The following is a 23,983-nucleotide window of genomic DNA, read 5'->3' as shown; positions in this document are numbered from 1 at the left end:
TCAGCTGGCATCTCCCCAGAGTCCAGCGTATTTTGATAAATTGCAACTGACGCATCTGCTATTCTGCCATTTCTTTTAGTACCCTGGGATGCATTCTATCCGGACCCGGGGACTTGTCTACCTTTCGTGCCATTAGCCTACCCAGCACTACTACTTTAGTAATAGTGATCATTTTAATGTCCTTACCCCCTACAGTCCCATGACAGTCAATTATCAGTATGCTATTTGTGTCCTCCACTATGAAGACCGACACAAAAAACTTGTTTAAGGCCTCGGCCATTTCCTCATTTCCCATTATTAAATCCCCCTTCTCATCTTCTGAGGGTCCAACATTTACTTTCGACACACTTTCCCGTTTTATATATTTGTAAAAACTTACTATCAGTTTTTATATTTTGTGCTAGTTTAGTTTCATAATCTATCTTTCCTTTCTTTATTACTTTCTTAGTTGTTCTTTGTTGTTTTTTAAAGCTTTCCCAATCTTCTAGTTCCCCACTAATTTTGGCCACTGCGTATGCATTAGTTTTTAGTTTGATGCTCTCCTTTATTTCCTTAGTTATCCACAGCTGGTTATCCCTTTTCTTACATTCCTTTTTTACTGGAATATACTTTTGTTGAGTACTGAGAAAAATCTCCTTAAAAATCCTCAGCTGTCCTACCAACTAGTCTGCGTTCCCAGTCTACATTAGCCAACTCTGCTCTCATCCTATCATACTCCCCTCTGTTCCCCCTCTTCCCTCTCTCCTTCCCCCTCCTCCCTCCCTCCTTCCCCCTCCCTTCCTTCCTCATTCCTCTGGCTCAGCTTCGCCATCTCCCCACACACTCTCCCCAGCTACCAGCTTCAGCTCCAATTTCCATCAAAGGGTCATTTGATTTGATTTATTATCATCACTTATTAGCATACAGTGAAAAGTATTCTTTCTTGCGCACTGCACAAAGCATTACCATTCATAAAGAATGTAGTGTTACAGTCATAGTTAGGGTGTAGAGAAAGAACCATTTAGTTCAAGGTAGGCCCATTTAAAAGTCTGACAGCAACAGGAAAGAAGCTGTTCTTGAGTCCGTTGGTACGTGACCTCAGACTCTTGCGTCTTTTTCCTGAAGGAAGAAGGTGGAAGAGAGAATCAATTATGAATCATAGAATCCCTACAGTGCAGAAGGAAGCTATTCAGCCCATCGAGCCTACACCAATCACAATCCCACCCAGGCCCTATTCCTATAACCCCACATATTTACTCTGCTAATCCCCCTGACAGTAGGATTAATTTCTTTCTTTGGACTGTGGGAGGAGACCCATGCAGACACGGGGAGAATGTGCAAACTCCACACAGACAGTGACCCAAGCTGGGAATTGAAACTAGATATCTGGAACTGTGAGGCAGCAGTGCTAACCACTCTGCCACCGTGCTACCCCTGGCTGCTTTGCCGAGGCAGTGGGAAGTGTAGACAGAGTCAGTGGATGCAAGGCTGGTTTACGTGACGGATTGGGCTACGTTCATGACCCTTTGTAGTTTCTTGCGGTCTTGTACAAAGCAGGAGCCAGACCAAGCTGTGAATAAATCCGGAATGGATGCTTTCTGTGGTGCGACTCTTAAAAATTAGTAAGAGTTGTAGCTGATATGTTGTATTGTCTTAGCCTTCTGAGAAAGTAGAGGCTTTGGTGGGCTTTACTATAGTGTCAGCATGGAGGGAACAGGACAAGTTGTTGGTGATCTGAACAATTAGAAACCTGAAACGCTTGACCATTTCCACTACGTTACCATTGATGTAGACAGGGCATGTTGTCCATTATGCTTCCTGAAGTCAATGACTTTCTTTGTTTTACTGACATTGTGGTCAGTACTGAGGGAGCGTTGCACTATCAGAGACTCAGTACTGAAGGAGCATCGCACTCCGAGGGTCACTACTGAGGGGGAGCTGACAAGGTACATTAAGGTCCTGGTCATTTATCTGGTAGAGCTGGGGTCTTAACACCAACCACAGGGAAATGCCACTATAAACCTTCTTCCAGTCTGGAAAAACAACTGTTTAACCCACTGTTTTCTGTCACTGAGCCAATTTTGTATCTGTGTTGCCATTATCATTGTTATTCCATTAGTGCTAACTCTGCCTACAAATCAGTTGTGGCATTTTATCAAAAATGGAAATCCGCATAAACAGCAATACGCTCATCATATCTCTCTGTTACCTCATCAAGTTAGTTAAATACTGTTGATGTGTAAAAAAAAAAATCCATGCTGCTTGTCCTTAATCAATCTGCATTACGTCAAGTGTCTATCAATTTTATTTCCAAGAGTTTTCCCATCATGGACGTTAAATTGACTGGCTTGTTGGGCTTATCTTTATACTTTTTTGCAAACAATATTTGCAATTCTGAAATCCTCTGGTCTCACTCCAAGCTTAACATTGGAAAATTATAGTCAATGCCTCTGGAATTTCCATTCACCTTCCTCTATCCTTGGATGAATCTCACCTGGACCTGGTGCCTCACCAACAAGCAGTCTACCTAATACCTCTGCATTAATATAAAATTCTTGAAGAGTCTGAAGCGTTTGTCTTTCACCATGGCCTGGGTAGCAACAACTTCTTCCTTGGTAAAGACAGATGCATTTAGTAGCTCACCCTTCTGCTTTTTAATCCTAATCTAGCCCATTCCTCCTTTTGCCACTCATTTACCGTTTATATGCCTATAGGATACATTTGGATTCCCCTTTGTGTTAGTAGCCAGTCTCTTATACTCTCTCGGCTCTCTCTTTTTCTTTCCAGCTTGGTTCTCATTTGTCATTTGTAACAAGCACACTTTATATGCTTCTTATTAATCTATATCTCTTCCATCATCTGAGGAGCTCTGGATTTGTTTAACTTACCTTTTCCCTTTGTACTTCAACTTTACTCCAAACTTCCCGTCTTTGAAGATAGTCCATTGTTCAGTTGCAGTCTTGTCTGAAAATGTTTGATTCCAGTTTATCTGGGCCTGATGTATTCTTGCATTGAAGTTGGCTTCCCTCCCCAGTTCATTCTTCTTGCTCTGGATTGCTCCTTGTCCTTTTCCATTTCCAACCTAAACCTTAATGATCACTAACTCCTAAACATGCTCCTACTGACACTCGATCCACTTGGCCCACCTCATTCCCAAGTATCAGGTCTAGTAATACCTCCTTTCTATTTGAACTGGAAACATACTGTAGAATATTGTGTAAACTGGTTGTTGCACTTCCTACAAATGACAGCACTTCAAAAGTACTTCATTGACTGTAAAGCAATGAATGTGCTCAGTGTGATAAAAATAAATATCCACTTTAAATATTGTTACGTCAACCTTCAATACATAGCACCATAGAGGAGGCAATGGCCTGGTGCTGTTATTGCTAGACTATTAATCCAGAAACTCGCTGTGGACTTGGGTTCGAATCCCACCACAGCAGATGGTGGAATTTGAATTCAGTAAAAAAAAACCTGGAATTAAGAACCTACTGATGACCATGAAATCATTATTGATTGTCAGAAAAACCCATCTTGTTCACTGATGTCCTTCAGAGAAGAAAATCTGCCGTCCTTACTTGGTCTGTCTTACATGTAACTCAAGAGCCACAGCAATGTGGTTGACTCTCAACTGCCCTCTGAAATTGCCTGTCATTTAAACACCATGCCCTCAAGGTATCCCAAAACCTGTCCCAGACAATGAAGTACTTTTGAAGTGTTTTTACTATTCTAATGTAGGGAAAAATGGCAGGCAATTTACATTGCCATAAATGGTATAATTGCTTGTTTCAGTTACATTGTATGAGAAGCAAATGCTGGTCATAATACCAGGAGTATTGCTTGGCTCTTTAAATAGAGAAAGAAGTCTCACAACACCAGGTTACAGTCCAGCAGGTTTATTTGGTACCAGAGCCACTAGCTTCATCAGGTAAATGGGAGTTGTGTTCACAGTCAGGGCATATAAAGATACAAACAAACTCAGTTTACAAACTAATGGTTGGAATGCGTGTCTTGCGAGAATAAGACAAAAGGAAATTGGATATTGCAGATATTTGTATAAAATGTGAAGTTTTTAAGACCAAATTTTTAGTCTGACATTAGGGAGTTGATTTTTACATGAGTAATAGTTTTGAGGGGTTGAAATCACCCTCTCCGTTGTCTTGCTACCGCAGAGTTGCAAGGTCAGAGACTATTCCTGCCAACCTTGCTCCAAAAGCAGCACACACAATTGGGGTGGAACCCTGACAGCTTGTTTTGACATGGACAGACATGAGGGGCTGAACTTCAGTGGTGTGCCATTCATACCTCAAAGCGTGAAGGTGACCCACTTATATGGCCCACTATTCTATGATTATCAGTGAGTGGGTTTGCACTAGGGTGAGTTTGACTTCAGTGTGAGCAGATTGCAAGTATAGAGCACTTGAATACTCTGGCTACAAGTCAAGGGTTCTCTTATGTGTGAGATATATGAAAAATGTATTTATTTTAGCCAAAAAAAGCAGGGGCTGACTTACACAAGATCGACTATTATTTGTGTACATATATAAATACATGAAGGGAAGAAAACTGCAGGGCTATGGAGAAAATCTGTTTTAATTGGACAGTTTCAAAGAACCAAATGACCTCTTACGATTTGCCGAAAAAAGTTTAATTAAATTTGATGATCATTACTTTTCCTTTACACTGTCCCTAATTAGTGCATGTATTTTAAATAGTTCATTCTGTCTTGTGGGATTCAGAGACTTGTAAAACTCAGAATTTCCTAGTTTGTCTCGTTTACTTGTTATGGGGAGTAGGATTTGGCAATTGTCACTCTTTCGGCACAACTTTTTCTTCTCAAAGTTCATAGAGCAAGATGCATCTGTGTACCTTGAGCAACTTGCATGATTGCTGCTTGTTATCTGTTGCTTTTTGTATGACTTTATGTTATGCATGGAGTTTGCACACACTCAGAACTTAGTTCTGTGCAGAGTGCCTGAGATTAAAGTGTCAGCCACAGGTTACCTGGAAGCCTCTGAGACAAAGAGTTGTGGGTCCCGCTGCAAAAAGCTGGGCACATGGTTTAGGGTGATGCTGCCTGAGGGAATACTGCACTGTCGGAGGTCTCTTTTTCAGATGAGATGTTAAACCAAAGCCTCTCCTCATCTATCCACGCAGATGTAAAAAAGTTAGTTTGTTTCAGGCAATACAGGGGAGTTCTCCCAAATATTCTGACTAATATTTACCTTCTAACCAACATTTCTACAACAGATCATCTGGTGTTCATGGGAGCTTGCTGTGCAAAATTGACTGCCACATTTCTTGCATCACAACAGTAACTACAGTTCAACAAGTACCTCATTGGTGTAAAGTGCTTGGAGAAGTTCTGGGATCATGAAAGGTACCACAGAAATGCAAATCTTTCATTTTCTTTACTTGGAGATAAATACAGTAAGAATCATGGATAGCAACCCACTTCTGTAGATTGCAATGAGTACTCTGTGATGGGGCTTGTGTCAGCCTGGCACTTGGGAGGAAGGGGATGAGGTTCTGTGAAAGAGGGATGACACCGACAACTCCATGGCATTGTGCTTTGTCCCGAAACCCATTGTCCCAGGGCTGAGCTGTGTGATTGTGCACCTCCGGCCAGAAATGAGCAGAAAGATCACTAGAGGGTGCTGTTTACAAAGAGACGATATGTTTCATCAAAAACATGTCTAATATTATGTATGTCTAACAGGAAAAGTAAAAATAGGAATCGTAACTAATGTTTTCCTCAACATTGGTTCCAGTTCTGGCATCTTGAGCAACCTCAATTTTCAGCACTTGTTGATGGGTGTGCCTTCTGCAGTCTAGGCCATCAGCTTTGAAATTCCCTTCCTAAATATCTTCACCTCTCTTTTCTGCTTTAAGACACGTCCAAGAATCTACCTCTTTGGTCACCTGTCCCAGTACCTGGTCAAGTCACCTCCAATAATACTCATTCTTTTTCACTACATTAAAGTGCTATCTCAATGCTAATTGGTGTTTTTCTTAAAAACACATTTGGAATAAACGTCTCTTATTGACATAAGGGGTGGGATTTTCTGGCTGCACTCGCCCTAAGGCCGGAAAATCTCACTGAGGTCAGTGAACCTTTGTGTGGTCTGTGTCCCACCTGATGGGAAAATTTAGGTCAAACTAGCAAAAACATTCAGTTACATAGCTTTATTGCAAGCACTTTAAAGGAAAATTTAATGTAGGTCCTTTATTTTCCTCTGATTCAGTGTCCTACGTGCCCTTGTACGGGCTCTTTCTTAGTGCAGTTACTTTCCCAGTGAAGAAAACGAAGACCAGATGTGTGCAGAGTGGAAGACATCTGTTTAGGATTCTGGTTCTCCTGCTCATCATCTGTTGGATGATTGTAATTTAAGAGGAAGACTGACAAATGATTTTGCAGCCTCTGACAGTCCAATCTGTTCCTAACTGGTGGCTGCCACCCATTTCTCCCTGTACTTCTTAAAGGGAAAAGGAGTCAGTTGTGCTGCTTTGCTTCCTGTGAGATATTCCCATCTTTAATGGGTTGTTTATCAGTTAGCACATTAGGCTCATTGGTATGTGTCCTCCCTCTTTGGAAAGCGTAACCAGCCAAATGTATTTGCACATCATAAGATGTATTACACTGGTAATTTTAAAATCGTAGTTTTATTTGGCAGAATGTCGCCAAATTTGGCAGGCAACAATCTGGCTTCAACTGCATAATGGACATCCACCCATGTGGCTGGAAATCCAGTTCAGAGAATAACCCTGGCTGGATACAGCCCTGTACTGAGCTTACTGTTGCACATCTGTTCTGTTTCCTATATACAGTTGGATTTACATCTCCACCACCATCAACATCTCTATAAGAAAAGAAGAAAGATTTGCATTTATATGGCATCTTTCACAAACTCAATGCTCCGAAGTTAGGCAATATTGTAGAAGTGTAGCCGCTATTAAATGTAGCAAACGCAGTAGGTGGAATTTTCCCCCCCCAAAAAAGTGTCATAATGGCAAGAAAATTGGGGTGAATTGCATTGGTGTCTGAAGACTGCAATCACCCCACACTCTTCTTTTGGAAGATGGTCAGTTGTTCTCTGGTACTGATCTTGCAGTGCATTGGGATCCCCCCTCCCCCAGATCCTCTCAACGTGAACCTCCCAATGGCCCTGCATGACCCCCAACATGCAGCCCCATCTTGACCTTCTCCACAATCCAACCCTCCCCATGGCCATGCCCCCTCCCCTCCCAGCACAGTTCCTGGCACACTGACAGTGTAAAGTCTGCCAACACCAGGTTTTAGTCCAACCTATTATAAATAGGTTGGACTAAAACCTGGTGTTGTCAGACTTTTTACTGTGTTTACGCCAGTCCAACGCTGGCATACCCACATCACACTGACAGTGGCCAACTGGCACATTGGTGCCCAGCTGGTGTCGCTGAGGTGCCTGGTAGCCACTGCCAGGCACAACAAGGTGGTACAATCATGCCCAGCAAGTTTCCACAGACAGCAAGGTGATAATGACTGGATAAACTGTTGCTTCTCCCTCTCTTATGTTCCAGGCCCACATGCCCCTAAGTTGTTGATTTTGTTTATTTGGCTGAACACAAAATGATGTTACTAATGTCTTAAAGTTTATTTATTAGTCACAACTAAGGCTTCAATGAACCCTGCAATGAAGTTACTGTGAAATTCTCCTAGTCACCACACTTCAGTGCCTGTTTGGGTCAATGCACCTAACCAACAGCTCTTTCAGAATGTGGGAGGAAACCGGAGCATCTGGAGGAAACCCACGCAGGCATGGGGAGAACGTGTAGATTCCACACAGCCAGTGACCCAAGCCGGGAAACGAACCTGGCTCCCTGGCTCTGTGAAGCAGCAATGCTGACCACTGTGCCGCCTCTTCAATAGGCTATTATTGCTCTGGGAAATATGTTGAAACAACTGAACTGAAGGAAAAAAATCTGATGCCTTTTAATCATTTCTGGACCAGTTTCATGTTTAGCTAAGTTGGACACATATTTTTGACAATGGCAGGACAAGTTAATAAAGCTGTTAAAAACGTGCCTTTTTTGGCTCCCGGTCAGAGGGTACAAAAGAAACTTTTATAAGTCACTGATTAGGTCTCAGTTGGAGCATTCACTTTAGCTCTGAGTACCTACCTTGGATGTCAAGACCTTAAAGCGAATGCAGATATTTACCAGAATAGTTCCAGAAATCTGAGGGGCTTCAGTTGCATGGAGACCAGGGAAACTATTTTCCTGAGGGAATGGCATGTTTTGGGAAATTTAACAGAGACATAGAGAATTCTGAAGGGTTTTGATAAGGTAAATAAGGAGAAACTGTTCCCATTGAGACAAAAAAAGGGTGGTGTTAAAATGGTATTGTCATCATGGTGGAATTTGCATTCCATCGATAAAAATCTGGAATTAAAAGTGTAATGATGTCTATGTAATGATTGTCGTAAAAACTTATCTCATTCATTAATCGCTTTCTTGGTCTGGCCTAAATGTGACTCCAGGTCCACACCCACAGCAATGTGCTTTGCCTTCTGAAAAAGGAATGAAACTGGATGGACTATTTGGCATATGGTGTAGTTTCAATAGCTTTTCATATAGAAACCCTACAGTGCAGAAAGAGGCCATTTGGCCCATCAAATCTGCACTGACAACAATCGTAGTGTAACCCCACATATTTACCCTATTAATCCCTCTAACCCATGCATCTTGGGATACTAAGGGGCAATTTAGCATGGCCAGTGCACCTAACCTGCACATCTTTGGACTGTGGGTTTTTTAAAAAAAGTCTACAACTGGGGGACACAGACTTAAGGTGACTGGCAAAAGAACCAGAAATGAGAATTTTATTTACAGCAAGTTGTTGAGATCTGGAATGTACCACCTAAAAGGGCACTGGAAACAGTTGCAATAATTTCTGAAAGGGTATTGAATAAATATGAAGGGAAACTGCATGCAGGATTATGGGGAAAAGGCAGGTGTGTGAGACTAACGGATAGGTCTTTTAAGGAGCTAGCATAGGCACGGTAGGCTGAACGGCCTCCTGTGCTGCAAGATTTAATGGGTTAAATGTGTTTGAATTTGTGGCAGTCACTCAATTATATGCTTTATGTTCAAATTAGACTTTTCACATCCTTACAATTGGATGAGGCAATTAAACTCCTGCTTGCAATGCAGATAAAGGCAGCTGTATTTTTAACCAAATATCATTTTCCTGAGAGGCTTCTTTCTCAATCTTTCACAAATGCTTGCACTGTTTTTCTCTCACGATTTCAAATATGTACCATTCCAGAAAGACTGACTTTTTAAATTTTACCCTTCTTTCACCTCAGCTCAAAAGTAACTCTTGCCCACAACAATGAGGTGAACGAGCAGTTGACCTGATTTTGGTTCAGGGAAGTATTTACAAAGGAAGACTCCCTCACTATTTAAATAAGGTGTTCAATACACTCTAAGAAGCAGGCAGAATGAAATAGGAACTTTCTTTAATACCTTGCCCAAAGAACCCCACTTTTTGATAAGGCGGCAATTCTTCAGTACTGCGTTAGTCATATTACCTTGTAAGTTTAAACTGGAATAGGGCTAAGGTTGCAAACTCTGCTTGAACATATATACCTGCAGCTATCATTACATGTCCTGATGCCAACCGTACACCTCCATACAATTGCCCTTGGTTGACCAACATGTCCATCCTCACTTCACTCCCATTTTGCATGTCAGCTGGAGAATGAATACTTAGACCAACCGATTGGATGATCCTTGCTGTCAGTCTAACAGTTTCTCATTGATAATCCCACCCCATCCCCAACTCCACGATTGAGGCACCGGTTAATCCTATTTCGTTTTATCTAAATGATTAAGAATGACATCACTTGGCACATTTTCATAGTAAATCAATGGGGCGAAACTATTGTACTTCATCTGTTGTGCAGTGAAGTGTAGGAACGGCTTTTTGCCTGTGGCAAATTTCTTACAGTTACAGTGGAAATGTGCTTGAGCTGCAATAAGTTATTTAATGAAGTGTTTTTTTAATACTGTGGTATGAAAGAAAAACTCAACGTTTCATGACACCTGGAGATCAGTAAGATAATAGCTGTGGGAAAAAGACTGGCAGAAGGAAGGAAAGCTGTGATCTCTGATAAAGCTGTTATTTACTCGTTTCAATGAGTTTTCTTAGACTCAAAATGTAATGCTACTTTACTTGCTTGTAACATGGACTGCTTTTACATTGGGAAAATGAACCTGAAAAAAATCATGAGTTATATGCAGACTTACTTTAATATACCTTACGGTGATTGTTCTCTCCCCGCCCTCCACACACACACGTGCACACACACGTTGCTATTGTGCGCATCTGGCTCTGGCAATATTTATTGGCAAATATATTAATCTTCCCATGCTATCTTGCATTCATAATGGATTCTCATGGCACGCATAATGGAACATTGCACATAGTAACTTTGCTATTTTCCAGTCAAATGCCATTTCCTTTCTCAATTGGATTTAAAAGATCTCATATTCAAAGAAGACTTCTGATGTCCTCTTTAACATGCCCTCCTCAGTCAACACAATTAGAAATCTGATTTGCTCATTCTTCCATTTTGTGTTTATGCTAACTTAATGTGCGTGAATTGTCTACCTAATTTTGCTTTTCATAATAGTGACTACATTTCAAAAATAAAATTTGTGATCTTCAGTTTTCTTTTCATATTTATTATTGTCCTGAGTAGGCTTAAATTAATACTGCAATGAAGTTACTGTGAAAATCCCCTAGTTGTCATAGTCTGGTACCTGTTCGTGTAGAATGAGGGAGAATTTATTGTGGCCAGTGCACCTAACCAGCACATCTTTTGACTGTAGATGGAAACCCATGCAGACACGGGGAGAACTCCGCACAGACAGCGACCCAAGCCACAAATCAAACCCGGGTCCCTGGTGCTGTGAGATAGCAGTGCTGCCTTCAGTTAGCTATGGCTTACAAAAGGGTTATGTTGGCTTTTTTCATTGACGGGATCTGGATGTCTCTGGCAAGGTCGACATTTAAATCCCCCACGTTCAGTTTGTTAATTGACTGAATTCAGATTTCCCCGGGATTTAAACTGACATCAGCAGATCATTAGTTCCCTGTTTTTGGATTATTAGTAGCAGTACCAACCATTAAGCAGGTTTCTCTTGAGCAAAAGCCAAATTGTAACAGAAGTTAGTTGCTGAAGTGAAATTTCGATTTTATTTTAAGATATAAATTTACTTCTGTTTTTGATAGTGCTGTGGTTTCATGGAGGCCAAATAAGTCAATCCAGACTATGGTCTAGTGATTTAGAATGTGATTAACCCTGAGAGCTTTGATACAGTAAATTAGAGTATTGTAATAAAGAAATATAGTAGATGTATAATAAAAACAGAAAATGCCAAAAAAGACTCAGCAGGTCTGGCTGCATCTGTGGTGAGAGAGACAGTTAAGGTTTCAAATCTGTGTGGTAGATGCATGTTCTTCCTTTGAAAAACCATTTGGGAAACAGAGGTTTACTTGTACCAGATACAACGATGGGACAGGTACCACTATTGGTCTTGAAATGAAGTGAAAATAAAATCTGTAATAAAAAGTTAGTGTTAGACTTGGTGACTATGAAACTACCAGTTTGGTCTAAAGGCCCAACTAGTTGACTAATGTACTTTAGGGAAAAAAATTTGCCACCCTTACATGGTTTGGTCAACAACTCCTTGAAATAGTCTAACGTGCCATTCAGTTGTCTCAGTTGGTGCTGGTCGTGGTGACGGGGGCGGGATACGGGGCGGGGGGATGTCAAGCTTGCAAGAGACATCTAGATCTCATGAATGATAAAAAGAAACGTAACCCTTTGTTTCACAGCGCCAGGGACTTCGGTTTGATTCCCAGCTTGGTTCACTGTGCAGAGTCTGCACATTCTCCTCATGTCTGCCTGGTTTTCCTCCCACAGTCTGAAAGATGTGCTGGTTATCATTGGCCATGATAAATTCTCCCTGTTACCTACCTGCGAAACCATTCTCTTAAATCCATTTGATTGTTATGCAACACTATACAATAATTTCTCTTTTTACTCTCTCTCTTGTTTGAAGGTTGAAGTAATAGTGGTGACCACAGAGCATGCTAAGCACTTTTATGACTCCAAAGATGTGCCAGCTAAAATATATAGTGACTCAGATGAGTGGGAGGTAATGTATTCTTTGTTCATTGTTTAATAAATTTATGCACATAAAAATGAGCAGAACAAATCTTTCCAACATACAAACCATTGTATTTAATTTAAACCAGGAGTCTGATCATAACTCTTTTAGCTTGATCAGCTGACTGGGAGATAAAGCAACTCGATCATTCTTATCCAATCTTGTCTTACTAAGTTTTTGTTATGTACGCCTGAGAGATTGAAGAACACGCAACTGTTCAGTGTAAGTTGCAAGAGGCTGTGATTGTTATGTTTCTGGGCTATGTTGTTATCGCATTAGATACAGGACAAATCTCAGAAAACTCCCATGAATGAAGAGATTCAGCCCTTTTAAGCTAGTGCCTGAAACATAAGACAATGACCGAACCACCAAGCTCGATCAGATACCTGTGGCTAATCTGAATTTGTAACATTCTCATCAAACGCTAATGTCAGCATTTCCCTGCAAGCAGTGACCTTTTCCTGAAATTCTTTTGGCTTTCACTTTCAGTAGAGCTCGACTCGCTTATTATGAAGAGTATAAATAATGAAATGAAAAATCTCTCCCATTGTTTCCCCTCTGCTATCAAAGGCACATATTTATTTAAGTACCCAGTGATTTAAAACAAAATATGAAAAATAACTTCATAAAATTTGGTAATTTTAGTATATTGCCTCAAGTTGATTTCATTAAGTTGACTAACCTTCAAAAAATCCACCGAAGGAATCTGCAAAAAAAAATTAACTTCAGTTCGCAGAAATGTCCCTTGTTCAGTCATTAAATTGAAATAGATCATGTCTAGCAACTGAAGCTGAGGAACGCTCCTATCAATTCTCTTATCCACAGTGGGACAGTCTGACTAACCCATGGTATATGGGGGAGTACAGTACGAAGTCTCACAACACTAGGTTAAAGTCCAAATGGTTTATTTGGAAGCACAAACCTTCGAAGCGCTGCCCCTTCACTTGCCACCAAATAAACCTGTTGGACTTTAACCTGGTGTTGTGAGACTTTTTACCATGTCCATCCCAGTCCAGTGCCAGCATCTCCACATCGTATGGGAGGAGGTGGGGGGCAGGGAGTGACATTTATTTCACATCTATCAGCACTCAGAATTCCTCCTGGCTGTTGGCTTGTTTATGTTCCTGAACGGTTTCAGCATTGGGTTGGTAATAAAAATAGCCTGCCGGGTCCTGTCCTTCCCACTTCAATCGTGGTGACATTTTGGGCTTTTGCTGGAACTTATGTAGGTAACAATGCTTTGCACATATTGACTTATATGTATACATGTTTGAGTGTCAATCTAGTTACCCCCATGAGAACTACTCAACCAGTAGCTAAAGAAGATTTCTTATGGGGCTCATGGCTGTCTCTGATGCCAGAGATTGATAAACTCTTTGATTTCGTAATATACAAAATCCACAAATGGCTCTTTATCCACTAGTTTTCTGCATGTGCTATGTGAATTATTTTCATAATTTTGGTTCCTGTTTGCTATTTTGCAATTGAGAGAGATGTTGAAGGGTGTGAAAGATGAGTTCCCCAACTTGCATATGATCGCTAATACTTTCATTCAAGATGAGACCAACAGTGTGAAATTGCTGTGCAGTTCTAGCCCACCTGCATATCTTCTGGGCCCTTCCAAATGGTTCAATGTACATTCCCTCATCCTCACGTTTCTTATCTTGGCTGTGACCACCTCCTCTGCAAGACTATTGTAAAAATGAATGTCAAACAGCTTTGTATTGTGCTAAGGCATCTATCATCCAGTACTGCTGTCATTTGTAATCTGTTTTGTTCCCTTTAGATGTGGAAGCAGAAGTCAGACCCTGTCCTACACATAGACCTGCGGAGGTGGGCAGATCTAATGGTCATAGCACCATTAGATGCCAATACCCTAGGGAAAATAGCCAGTGGAATCTGTGACAATTTATTGGTGAGTAGACCTGGAAATTGATCCTGAATCTAGTTAATAAGCTTCTTTTCCACATTTGAAGAAAGAAAGGCTTGCAATGATGAAGCATTTTTATCAACCTCAGGACAGCGCAAAAGGCTTTCTGGTCAGTGAAGTACTTTTTGAAGTGTAGAAAATGCAACAGCCAATTTGTGCACAGCTACTGTTAGCTGTTCTACTAACAGTCATGTGATATTGACTAGTTAATCTTTACTTGTGATGCTGATTTAAGGATAAATATTAGCTAGGGCACCAGTGATAGCTTCTTTGCTCATCTTGAAAACTATAATGGAATCTTTTACATCTACCTTAGAAAGGTAATTAGTTCAATATCTCAGGATGCAACTAATACAATGGGCAGGATTCTTTGGCCTCCCAGACGTGTGTTTCTCCGCAGCGTGCTGTTCACTAGCAACGGGATTCTCTGGTCTTGCTGCTTACCATTGAAGCCACCCCATGTTGCCGGGAAACCCACAGGCAGAAGAACGCTGCCGGCAAGGCCAGAAATCCCGCTTCTGTGAACAGCGGAGAATTCGGGACAGTGGATTTTGTGACAACACCCTGTCAATTCAGATTGCTGGAAGCAATAAATTTTGTTGACAGTAAAATAAATGTTGCCTGAGCTTAAAGCAATTCTCTTTTCTCCTCACTAACCAGTTCCTTGAAAACAAATGATTCAGATTTTGCTTTTGAGATCAAGTTGACCAACTCTACATTTTTTGGAGACTGTTCAGTAAACACTTTTTCCCTAAACAGCCTTTGTTTTTAGATAATATTTCAGATCTTCAGTCAGGTCATCATTGGTCTCTGGTGTAGTCCCGGAGGATTGGAGGATAGCGAATGTTGTCCCATTGTTTAAGAAGGGGAACAGAGACTTTGCCGGGAATTATAGACCGGTGAGTCTTACTTCTGTTGTGGGCAAGGTTTTAGAAAAAATTATTAGGGATAGGATTTATAGTTATTTGGAGTGTAATGAATTGATTAGAAATAGTCAGCATGGTTTTGTAGCGGGTAGGTCGTGCCTTACTAACCTTATTGAGTTTTTTGAGAAGGTGACCAAAGAGGTGGATGGGGGCAAGGCAGTTGACGTGGTATACATGGATTTTAGTAAGGCGTTCGATAAGGTTCACCATGGTAGGCTTCTGCAGAAAATGCAGATGTATGGGATTGTGGGTAATCTAGGAAGTTGGATCAGGAATTGGCTATCAGATAGGAGACAGAGGGTGGTGGTGGATGGTAAATATTCATCATGGAGTACAGTTACGAGTGGTGTGCCTCAGGGATCTGTTTTGGGGCCACTGTTGTTTGTAATTTTTATTAATGATCTGGATGAGGGTATAGTTGGGTGGATTAGTAAATTTGCTGATGACACCAAAGTTGGAGGTGTGGTAGATTGTGAGGAAGGGTGTCATAGTCTGCAGGGAGACTTAGATAGGTTGCAGAGCTGGGCCGAGAGGTGGCGGATGGAATTTAATGCGGAGAAGTGTGAGGTAATTCACTTTGGTAGGAGCAACAGATGTGTTGAGTATAGGGCTAACGGGAGGACTTTGAATAGTGTGGATGAACAGAGGGATCTAGGTGTGTGTGTACATAGATCCCTGAAAGTTGGGAATCAAGTAGATAAGGTTGTTAAGAAGGCGTACGGTGTCTTGCCGTTTATTGGTAGGGGGATTGAATTTAGGAGTCGCAGTGTAATGTTGCAACTGTACACTACTCTAGTGCGGCCGCACTTGGAGTACTGTGTGCAGTTCTGGTCCCCGCATTACAAGAAGGATGTGGAGGCGTTGGAGAGGGTGCAGAGGAGGTTTACTAGGATGTTGCCTGGTATGGTGGGGAGGTCCTATGAGGAGAGACTGAGGGATTTAGGGTTGTTTTCGTTGGAAAGAAGGCGGCTAAGAGGGGATCTTATTGAAACATATAAGATGATTAGAGGTTTAGATAGGGTGGATAGTGATAGCCTTTTTCCTCGGATGGAGAAAGCTAGCACGAGGGGGCATGGCTTTAAATTAAGGGGGGGTAGCTACAGGACGGATGTCAGGGGTAGGTTCTTTACCCAGCGGGTGGTGAGGGATTGGAATGCCCTGCCTGCTGCAGTTGTAAATGCGTCTAGTTTGGGGGCGTTTAAGAGATCCGTGGATAGGTTTATGGACGAAAAGGGATTGGTATAGGCTAGTGGGTCATTGTTTTTGTAACTGGTCGGCGCAACATCGTGGGCCGAAGGGCCTGTTCTGCGCTGTAATGTTCTATGTTCTATGTTCTATTTCAAATAACGGGATTTTGCATCAAATGTTTTTTGTTGCCCAATCCAAATCACTTTTAATTACAAAACATTGCACATCATGTAATTCTTCCAGGGGAAGAAAAGAACTGGAGAAGTATGCAAAACAATTTTGTTATTTATACTTCTGAAATATTACAATATGTAGATTGAAATATTACCAAATGTAGGCAACAGGCTTTTTTGAAAAATTGCGAAAGTTTGGTGTTGAAACTTTATCTATATGAGTGTCTGCACTACTGTTAAACTATTTGACTTGTATCCTCTTGGCTGTAGCTGTGGACCAACCACTGCTTTAGTTACATTGAAATAGAATGTAGTTTATCTGTCCTTACCACTCAGGTCCAGACGTATTTTGTCTGATAGCAATTTGCATTCTTGTTGTCCAGAAGCTTGGGTATTAGAGATCAACAGAAGCTTGGGTATTAGAGATCAACGAAAGCTTTACTTCATTCACACAAAGATAATATTTTCTTTCCTTTGCTAGGGAATGTTTGGCCTTTAGGCCTACACTGGGGCAGAAGTCCAGCCTGTTATGCCTGGAGCATTAATAGTCAGTGGCTTTGGGATCCTCTGTATATCATCCAAAATTAGCTGCCAGAAGGTTTCAAGAACAGAAACCTTGTGGCAAGAGGGAAGGACAGGTTCGCTTCTGTTCTTGGCTTCCCTATGACATGCTGCCTGCTCCTCTCAGCTCTTCCTATTGCCAGATGCAAGCTGACTATCTGCTCCTACTGGGTGGGTTTCCTAACCAGTGCAGCTGCCTGCCTGTAAGCCAACTTAAATGCCCTTCGACCTAGTGGGGTCCATGTGAAAGCTCTGGAAAGTGGTGGAACCCAGTGTAACTGGTTTCTAGCCCCTTTTCCAATATTTTGCACCCAGGAACTGAGTTTATTCCATATATAAGAGCATACACTTTAAAATGACTGGCTTCATTTATTATTTGTTTCCCTCCAAAATATCCATGGGATATTTTCTACTCAAAGGTCATTGGAGAAATGCCTCATGCTGTTTATAAGGGCAGTTAGGGATGGGCAACAAAATCTAACTTTGCCCACAACGTGTGGAAGAATAAGAAAAAACAACTTTGCAAAGATACTAAGAGATTGCACCATTCGAACTCTTGTGTTGCTAAGATTGTGATCTCAAATGATGGCATATACTTTTGACAACATCTCACTACCTTTTGATTACCGATTTATTTCACTGGTATCTTCCTCATTTCACTTCTTGTTTCTTTTTGCTAACTACTTATATTTTTTTGGATTTATTTGCTTTTTTTCTGCATTCCTTCCTTTTTCTTTGCAATGTAATCTTCCAATTTTGCTTACTACTCCTTTTGGTTCTGTTTTTCTAATCTTCCTTCCTGCCATTTCCCTGGCATATATTCTTGTCTGTTTTACTTGTGACATAGGCTGTGAAACCAAGTACTTTATAGCCTATCCCCAATAACGCATATAGAAAGTGAAAACTATTAAAGATTATTTTAGTAATCTTTCTTCAACTTTTTGCTGCGTTTGATGCAGTTAATGGTATCTATCTCCTTTGCCATCTGTCCACCGTCTCCCAGCTTTGTAGCACTTCCTTCTTGGAGAACCATTTCAATCCGTCCAACAGTATGCCCATCCCTCTTCCAATCCTATGTTGTTATCTTGTGAAGTGCTCTTAAGGACCCACCAATTGCTCTACTTCGTCATACAAGTTCCCCTTAGTGACAGCATTTGTGGACACAGGTCACTTTCCATATGCATATTGGCACTCTGCTCCACCCATCCAGCACCTTGACCCCACAATCACCTTTATCCCTTCAGATTACCTTTCTATATAACTATGGAAGACTGAAATTCTTAAAATAAGAATTAAATTAACATCGGGAAGGCTAATATCACATCGTTCAGGCCCCATTGTCAACTTCACTCCCTTACCTCTAACTCTGTGCCTTTTCCTGACTACTGGTTAGGTTGAAAAATACAAGATCTTGATACCTTGTTCAACCCACAGCTGAGCTCAGCAACCATTTCCTTAATAATCATTAAGACGTAAAGTCCAAATCTCTGAATATATGATTTTTCCAGTGTCTTAATAACTCCTATCCTCCACCCTATTAGAATGTTAACTGATTCCAAACATTGTAATCTCTGCGCCCTATTCCTCTGCCCTTGTGGAGCCATATTGGTTTCCTGTTACACAACACATCAAACTTAACCTTGTCTTCAGAGCTTTACCTACACTCTGTAACCCCATCCAGCTTTATGTTTTCCATGTTCTTCGGTCTTCACGGAGGAGGACGTGAATAATTTGCCGGGTGTTAGCGATGGAAAGGTGGTAGGATTGGAGGGTCTCGATGACATTGTTGTTACTAGAGAGGCGGTGCTCGACAGACTGGAGGGACCGATTGTGGACAAATCCTCAGGACCGGATGGAATGCATCCGAGGGTTCTGAAAGAAATGGCGGAGGTGATAGTGGATGCCTTGGTGGTTATTTTCCAGACGTCGCTGGATTCCGGGGAAGTGCCGGAAGATTGGAAAACGGCTAATGTTACGCCGTTGTTTAAGAAGGGTGCCAGGCAGAAGGCGGGGAATTATAGGCCAGTTAGTTTAACGTCTGTTGTAGGTAAAATGTTAGAATCCGTCATCAAGGGGGAAATAGCGAGGCATCTTGAGGGGAATTGCTTGATAGAGCGGACACAGCATGGTTTCGTTAAGGGGAAGTCGTGTCTGACAAATTTATTGGAGTTCTATGAGGATGTGTCTAGGGCGGTGGATAGAGGAGAGCTGGTGGATGTGGTCTTTCTTGATTTTCAGAAGGCGTTTGACAAGGTACCTCACAAGAGGTTATTGCAGAAGGTCAGGGGGCATGGAGTTGGGGGTAGGGTGTTAGCGTGGATAGAGGATTGGTTGTCAAATAGGAGGCAGAGAGTGGGGGTCAATGAGTGCCATTTGGACTGGCGGTTGGTAACCAGTGGAGTGCCCCAGGGGTCAGTGCTGGGGCCTCAGCTATTTACCATTTATATAGATGATCTGGAGGAGGGAACCGAGTGTATGGTGTCAAAATTTACTGATGACACCAAGATTGGTGGAACGGCAAACTGCGCGGAGGGTGTGGAGAGTCTGCAGAAGGATCTAGATAGGCTGGGCGAATGGGCCAGGAAATGGCAAATGGAATTTAATGTTGGCAAGTGCGAGGTGGTCCACTTTGGTAGGAATTATGGTAGGAAGGACTATTACTTACGGGGCGAAAAACTGCAGCAGTTGACGGTGCAGAGGGACCTCGGGGTCCTTGTGCATGAGTCGTAAAAACCCAGCTTGCAGGTACAGCAGGTGGTCAGGAAGGCGAATGGGATGCTGGCCTTCATAGCGAGGGGGATTGAATATAAAAGTAGGGAGGTCTTGCTGTGGCTGTATGGGGCATTGGTGAGGCCGCAGCTAGAGTACTGTGTGCAGTTTTGGGCGCCGTACTTACGCAAGGATATTTTGGCCTTGGAGGGAGTGCAGAGGAGGTTTACTAGGCTGATGCCGGAGTTGAGGGGGTTGAGCTATGAGGAGAGGCTGAATAAACTAGGCTTGTACTCGTTAGAGTTTAGAAGAATGAGGGGAGATCTCATTGAGACGTATAAGATGATGAATGGGATGGATAGGATAGAGGTGGAGAGGCTCTTCCCGCTCAGAAAGGACAGTAGGACTAAGGGGCACAGCCTCAATATAAAGGGGGGGCGGTTTAGAACGGAGTTGAGGAAGAACTTCTTCACTCAAAGGGTGGTGAATCTCTGGAATTCTCTGCCCGTTGACGTGGTGGAGGCTACCTTGCTAGGGTTGATAGGTTTTTGATGAGAGAAGGGATTAAGGGTTATGGGGAGAGGGCGGGAATGTGGAACTGAGCCACGACAGATCAGCCATGATCTTATTGAATGGCAGGGCAGGCTCGAAGGGCTAGATGGCCTACTCCTGCTCCTATTTCTTATGTTCTTATGTTCACCTCTTCAACCCTGGCCTTTTGTGCATTCTTCCACTCTTTGCCTCACCATTGATGTAGAGCTGTCAGCCAGCTCTCCCTCCCTAAACTCCTCTGGCTCTCCATTCATTTTTCAAAAACCTTCTCAAAACTCTTCTCTTCAACTAAGTTTCCTTGGCCAGTTACAATGTAGTTAATGTCCATTTCTCTTTCATCTCTTTCCCTCCATCTTTCTGCACCCTTTAGACGTGCTCTACTTTACAAGATATTAAGGTTTATTTAATTATTCGTCACAAGTAGGCTTGTATTCACACTGCAATGAAGTTACTGTGGAAATCTCCTAAAATAACAAGTTGTTGCTGAGGTGTATGTTGCTGAGGAGTGTATTGTATCAGAGACTTCAACATTAAATAGCAATGCCCTTTATTTTTGTAACCTTGGATTTACTACCAAGTTTATACATAGAAAGAACCTAATCTTCTGGGTTTTTTTGCCAGAACAATACAAAACTGATCCCACTGGACTTCTCTCCTTATACTCTCACATCTCTCATTATTTCATGTTTTGATCCACTTTTTAGAAATTCAGTTACAGGATGTGGGACAGCATTTATTGTCTATCCCTAAACTGCTCTCCATTTCAGAGAGCATTTGAGAGTCAACCACATTGTTGTGGATCTGGGGTCACATGTAGGCCAGACCAGGAGGATTTCCTTCCCTCATGGACATTAGTGAACCAGATGGGTTTTTATGACATTCAACAATGGTTTAATGCTCATCATTGAATTTTTAATTCCAGATTTTTATTGAATTGAAATTTCATTATCTGCTGTGCCCCAGATCTTGGGTCTCTGGATTATCTGTCCAATGAAATTACCACTATGCCATTGCTTCCCTGTCTATCTCTCTAAGTATTGTATAGGTTTCAATGAGGTCATCTCTGATTCTATGCAATTCTAGGGAATACAGGCCTAGTTTCCCCAATATCTCTCCATTGGAGAGTCTTGCCATCTTCAGAACAAGTCTGGTGAACCTTTGTTGCACTCCCTGTATGGCAATAAATATTCCCTAAGGTAAGGGTAATTTACAGTACTCCAGGTGTGGCCTGACCGAAGTTCCATTCAATTGAAGCAGAACTTTGCTACTGAGAATGGACTGTTTCTAGGAATAATCTTTGTATTTTTTGATGCAGTATACTTTGCTGCCTAATCTTCTGAGCACTTGATTTATTGGTTTGCTTGAGAGACAGTCAGCAGCAGAAAGATGGGGACCTCTGGCAGTGGGACAATGTGAAGAAAGGTTATTATTTTAGAATGATTAAGGGAGCCCTATTAGAAGGGCCATGGTCCCTTCATTTTTGTAAGCTTGTTCCTATTGGAACGAACAACACCTTCGACTGCATGGCACCCAGCTAAACCCCGACTGCTCTCTCAGGTAGATGTAATTGATTCTGTGGCTTAACCAAGTCACTGAAGTAGATTATTCGTCACTGTTGCACTGCTCTAAGTGAGAGCTTGCTGCGTGCAAATTAACAGCCACCTTTCCTACGTTAAACCTGTTGCGATGTCTTGAGATCATGAAAGGCATTGTGCGAATGTATGAATAAGTTACTCTCTCTTTTACAGGTTTAGCAATTTTGGTTTTTGTATTTATGACAAATACATTAGCGCACGTTTTGTTTGGCCCCATACCCGTGGAATTCTCTTACTTGGTCTGGAAAGAAGAGGTGGAGGCACATGCTGGATTTTACCGCCTCGCCTGCCCTGGAATTAGGGTGAGTGCAGCTTGCAGAACAGAATTCTCCATTGGCATAGGGCGGGATTTTATGAGCCTCGCCTGAGCAAATACCAGCCTCAATGTTTGTCTTGCCTATGATCCCCCCATGTGATACACAAAACAAACACACCCGGCCATCCCATTGTATCGGGCAGTGGGGCCCTGTGCGAGAACCTCTCCGGCTACGCGAGGGCATCCTGAAACCCAAACAACCCCCAGCTTTTGTTGCGACACTACGGACTTCCTACAGATACTCAGCACACGTGGAGCAGTTGAACCAGGGGTACTCCTTGTCACAATGGATGTCTCGGCACTCTATACCAGCATCCCCTATGACAATGGCATTGCTGCAACTGCCTCAGTACTCAACGCCGACAACTCACAGTGTCTTCACCTTCAACAACCAGCTCTCTATCCAGACACACGGAACAGCTATGGGGACCAAATTCACAACGTAATATGCCAACATCTTCATGCACAGGCTCGAACAAGACTTCTTCACCGCACAGGACCTTCAACTGATGCTATACACTAGATACATTGATGATATTTTCTTGCTTTGGACTCATAATGAACAACCACTGAAACAACTAGATGACATCAACAAGTTCCATCCCACCATCAGACTCTCTGTGGACTATTTTCCAGAATTGGTTGCATTCTTGGACACATGCATCTCCATCGAAGATGGTCACCTCAGCACCTCACTGTACCGCAAGCCCACAGATAACCTCATGATGCTCCACTTCGCTTCCGCCCTAAACACATTAAAGAAGCCATCCCCTACGGACAAGCCCCTCCATATACACAGGATCTGCTTAGATGAGAAGGATTGCAACAGACACCTCCAGACAGTGAAAGATGCCCTCATAAGAACAGGATATGGCGCTCGACTTATCGCTTGACGGTTCCGACGTGCCACAGCGAAAAACCACATCGACCTCCTCAGAAGACAAACACGGGACACGGTGGACAGAGTACCCTTCGTCGTCCAGCACTTCCGCAGAGTGGAGGAGCTACGACATCTTCTCCAGAGTCTTTAGCATGGCATTGATGAAGACCAACATCTTGCCAGGGCCATCCCCACACCCCATTTCTTACCTTTAAACAACCGCACAACCTCAAACAGACGACTGTCCGCAGCAAACTACCCAGCCTTCAGGAGAACAGTGACCACAACACCACACAACCCTGCCACAGCAATCTCTGTAAGGCATGCCGGATCATCGACACAGATGCCATCATCTCACGTGAGAACACCATCCACCAGGTACGTAGCACATACTCTTGCAACTCGGCCAACGTTGTCTACCTAATATGCTGCAGGAAAGGATGTCCCGAAGCATGGTACATTGGGGAAACCATGCAGACGCTATGACAACGGATGAATGAACACCGCTCGACAATCACCAGGCAAGACTGTTCCCTTCCTGTTGGTGAACACTTCAGTGGTCACAGGCATTCGGCCTCTAATCTTTGGTAAACGTTCTCCAAGGCAGCCTTCATGACATATGACAGTGCAGAGTCGTTGAGTAGAAACTGATAGCTAAGTTCCGCACACGTGAGGACGGCCTGAACTGGGATTTTGGATTCTTGTCACACTACCTGTAACCTCCATGACTTGCCTGAATTTGCGAATCTCACTTACTGTCCTGTCTGGAGACAATACACATCTCTTTAACCTTTGCTTAATGCTATCTCCACTCGCATTGTCTGCACATTTAAGACTTGAATAGCAGATTAGCTGTAAAGGCTCGCATTCTAATCAGTATTCTGTAAACTGTGTGAGTCTTTATATGCCCTGTTTCCAACAGAACTCTCCACTCACCTGACGAAGAAACAGC

General features: G+C 42.4%; 1 protein-coding gene across 1 annotated transcript in view; it reads left to right on the top strand.

Moving 5' to 3' along the window:
• Positions 1 to 23,983, top strand: part of ppcdc (phosphopantothenoylcysteine decarboxylase) — a 79,082-nt gene that overhangs the window by 1,588 nt on the left and 53,511 nt on the right. Inside the window, exons 2-3 of the mRNA XM_080216182.1 lie at positions 12,094 to 12,189; positions 13,988 to 14,116. Of these exons, the coding sequence (XP_080072308.1) occupies positions 12,094 to 12,189; positions 13,988 to 14,116 (225 nt within the window). The remainder of the gene's footprint in view (positions 1 to 12,093; positions 12,190 to 13,987; positions 14,117 to 23,983) is intronic.

The sequence above is a fragment of the Carcharhinus amblyrhynchos genome, chromosome 32 (assembly GCF_965287045.1).
Source record: "Carcharhinus amblyrhynchos chromosome 32, sCarAmb.v2.hapA, whole genome shotgun sequence".
NCBI lineage: Eukaryota > Metazoa > Chordata > Chondrichthyes > Carcharhiniformes > Carcharhinidae > Carcharhinus > Carcharhinus amblyrhynchos.
This window is presented reverse-complemented; position numbering and strand designations above follow the sequence as displayed.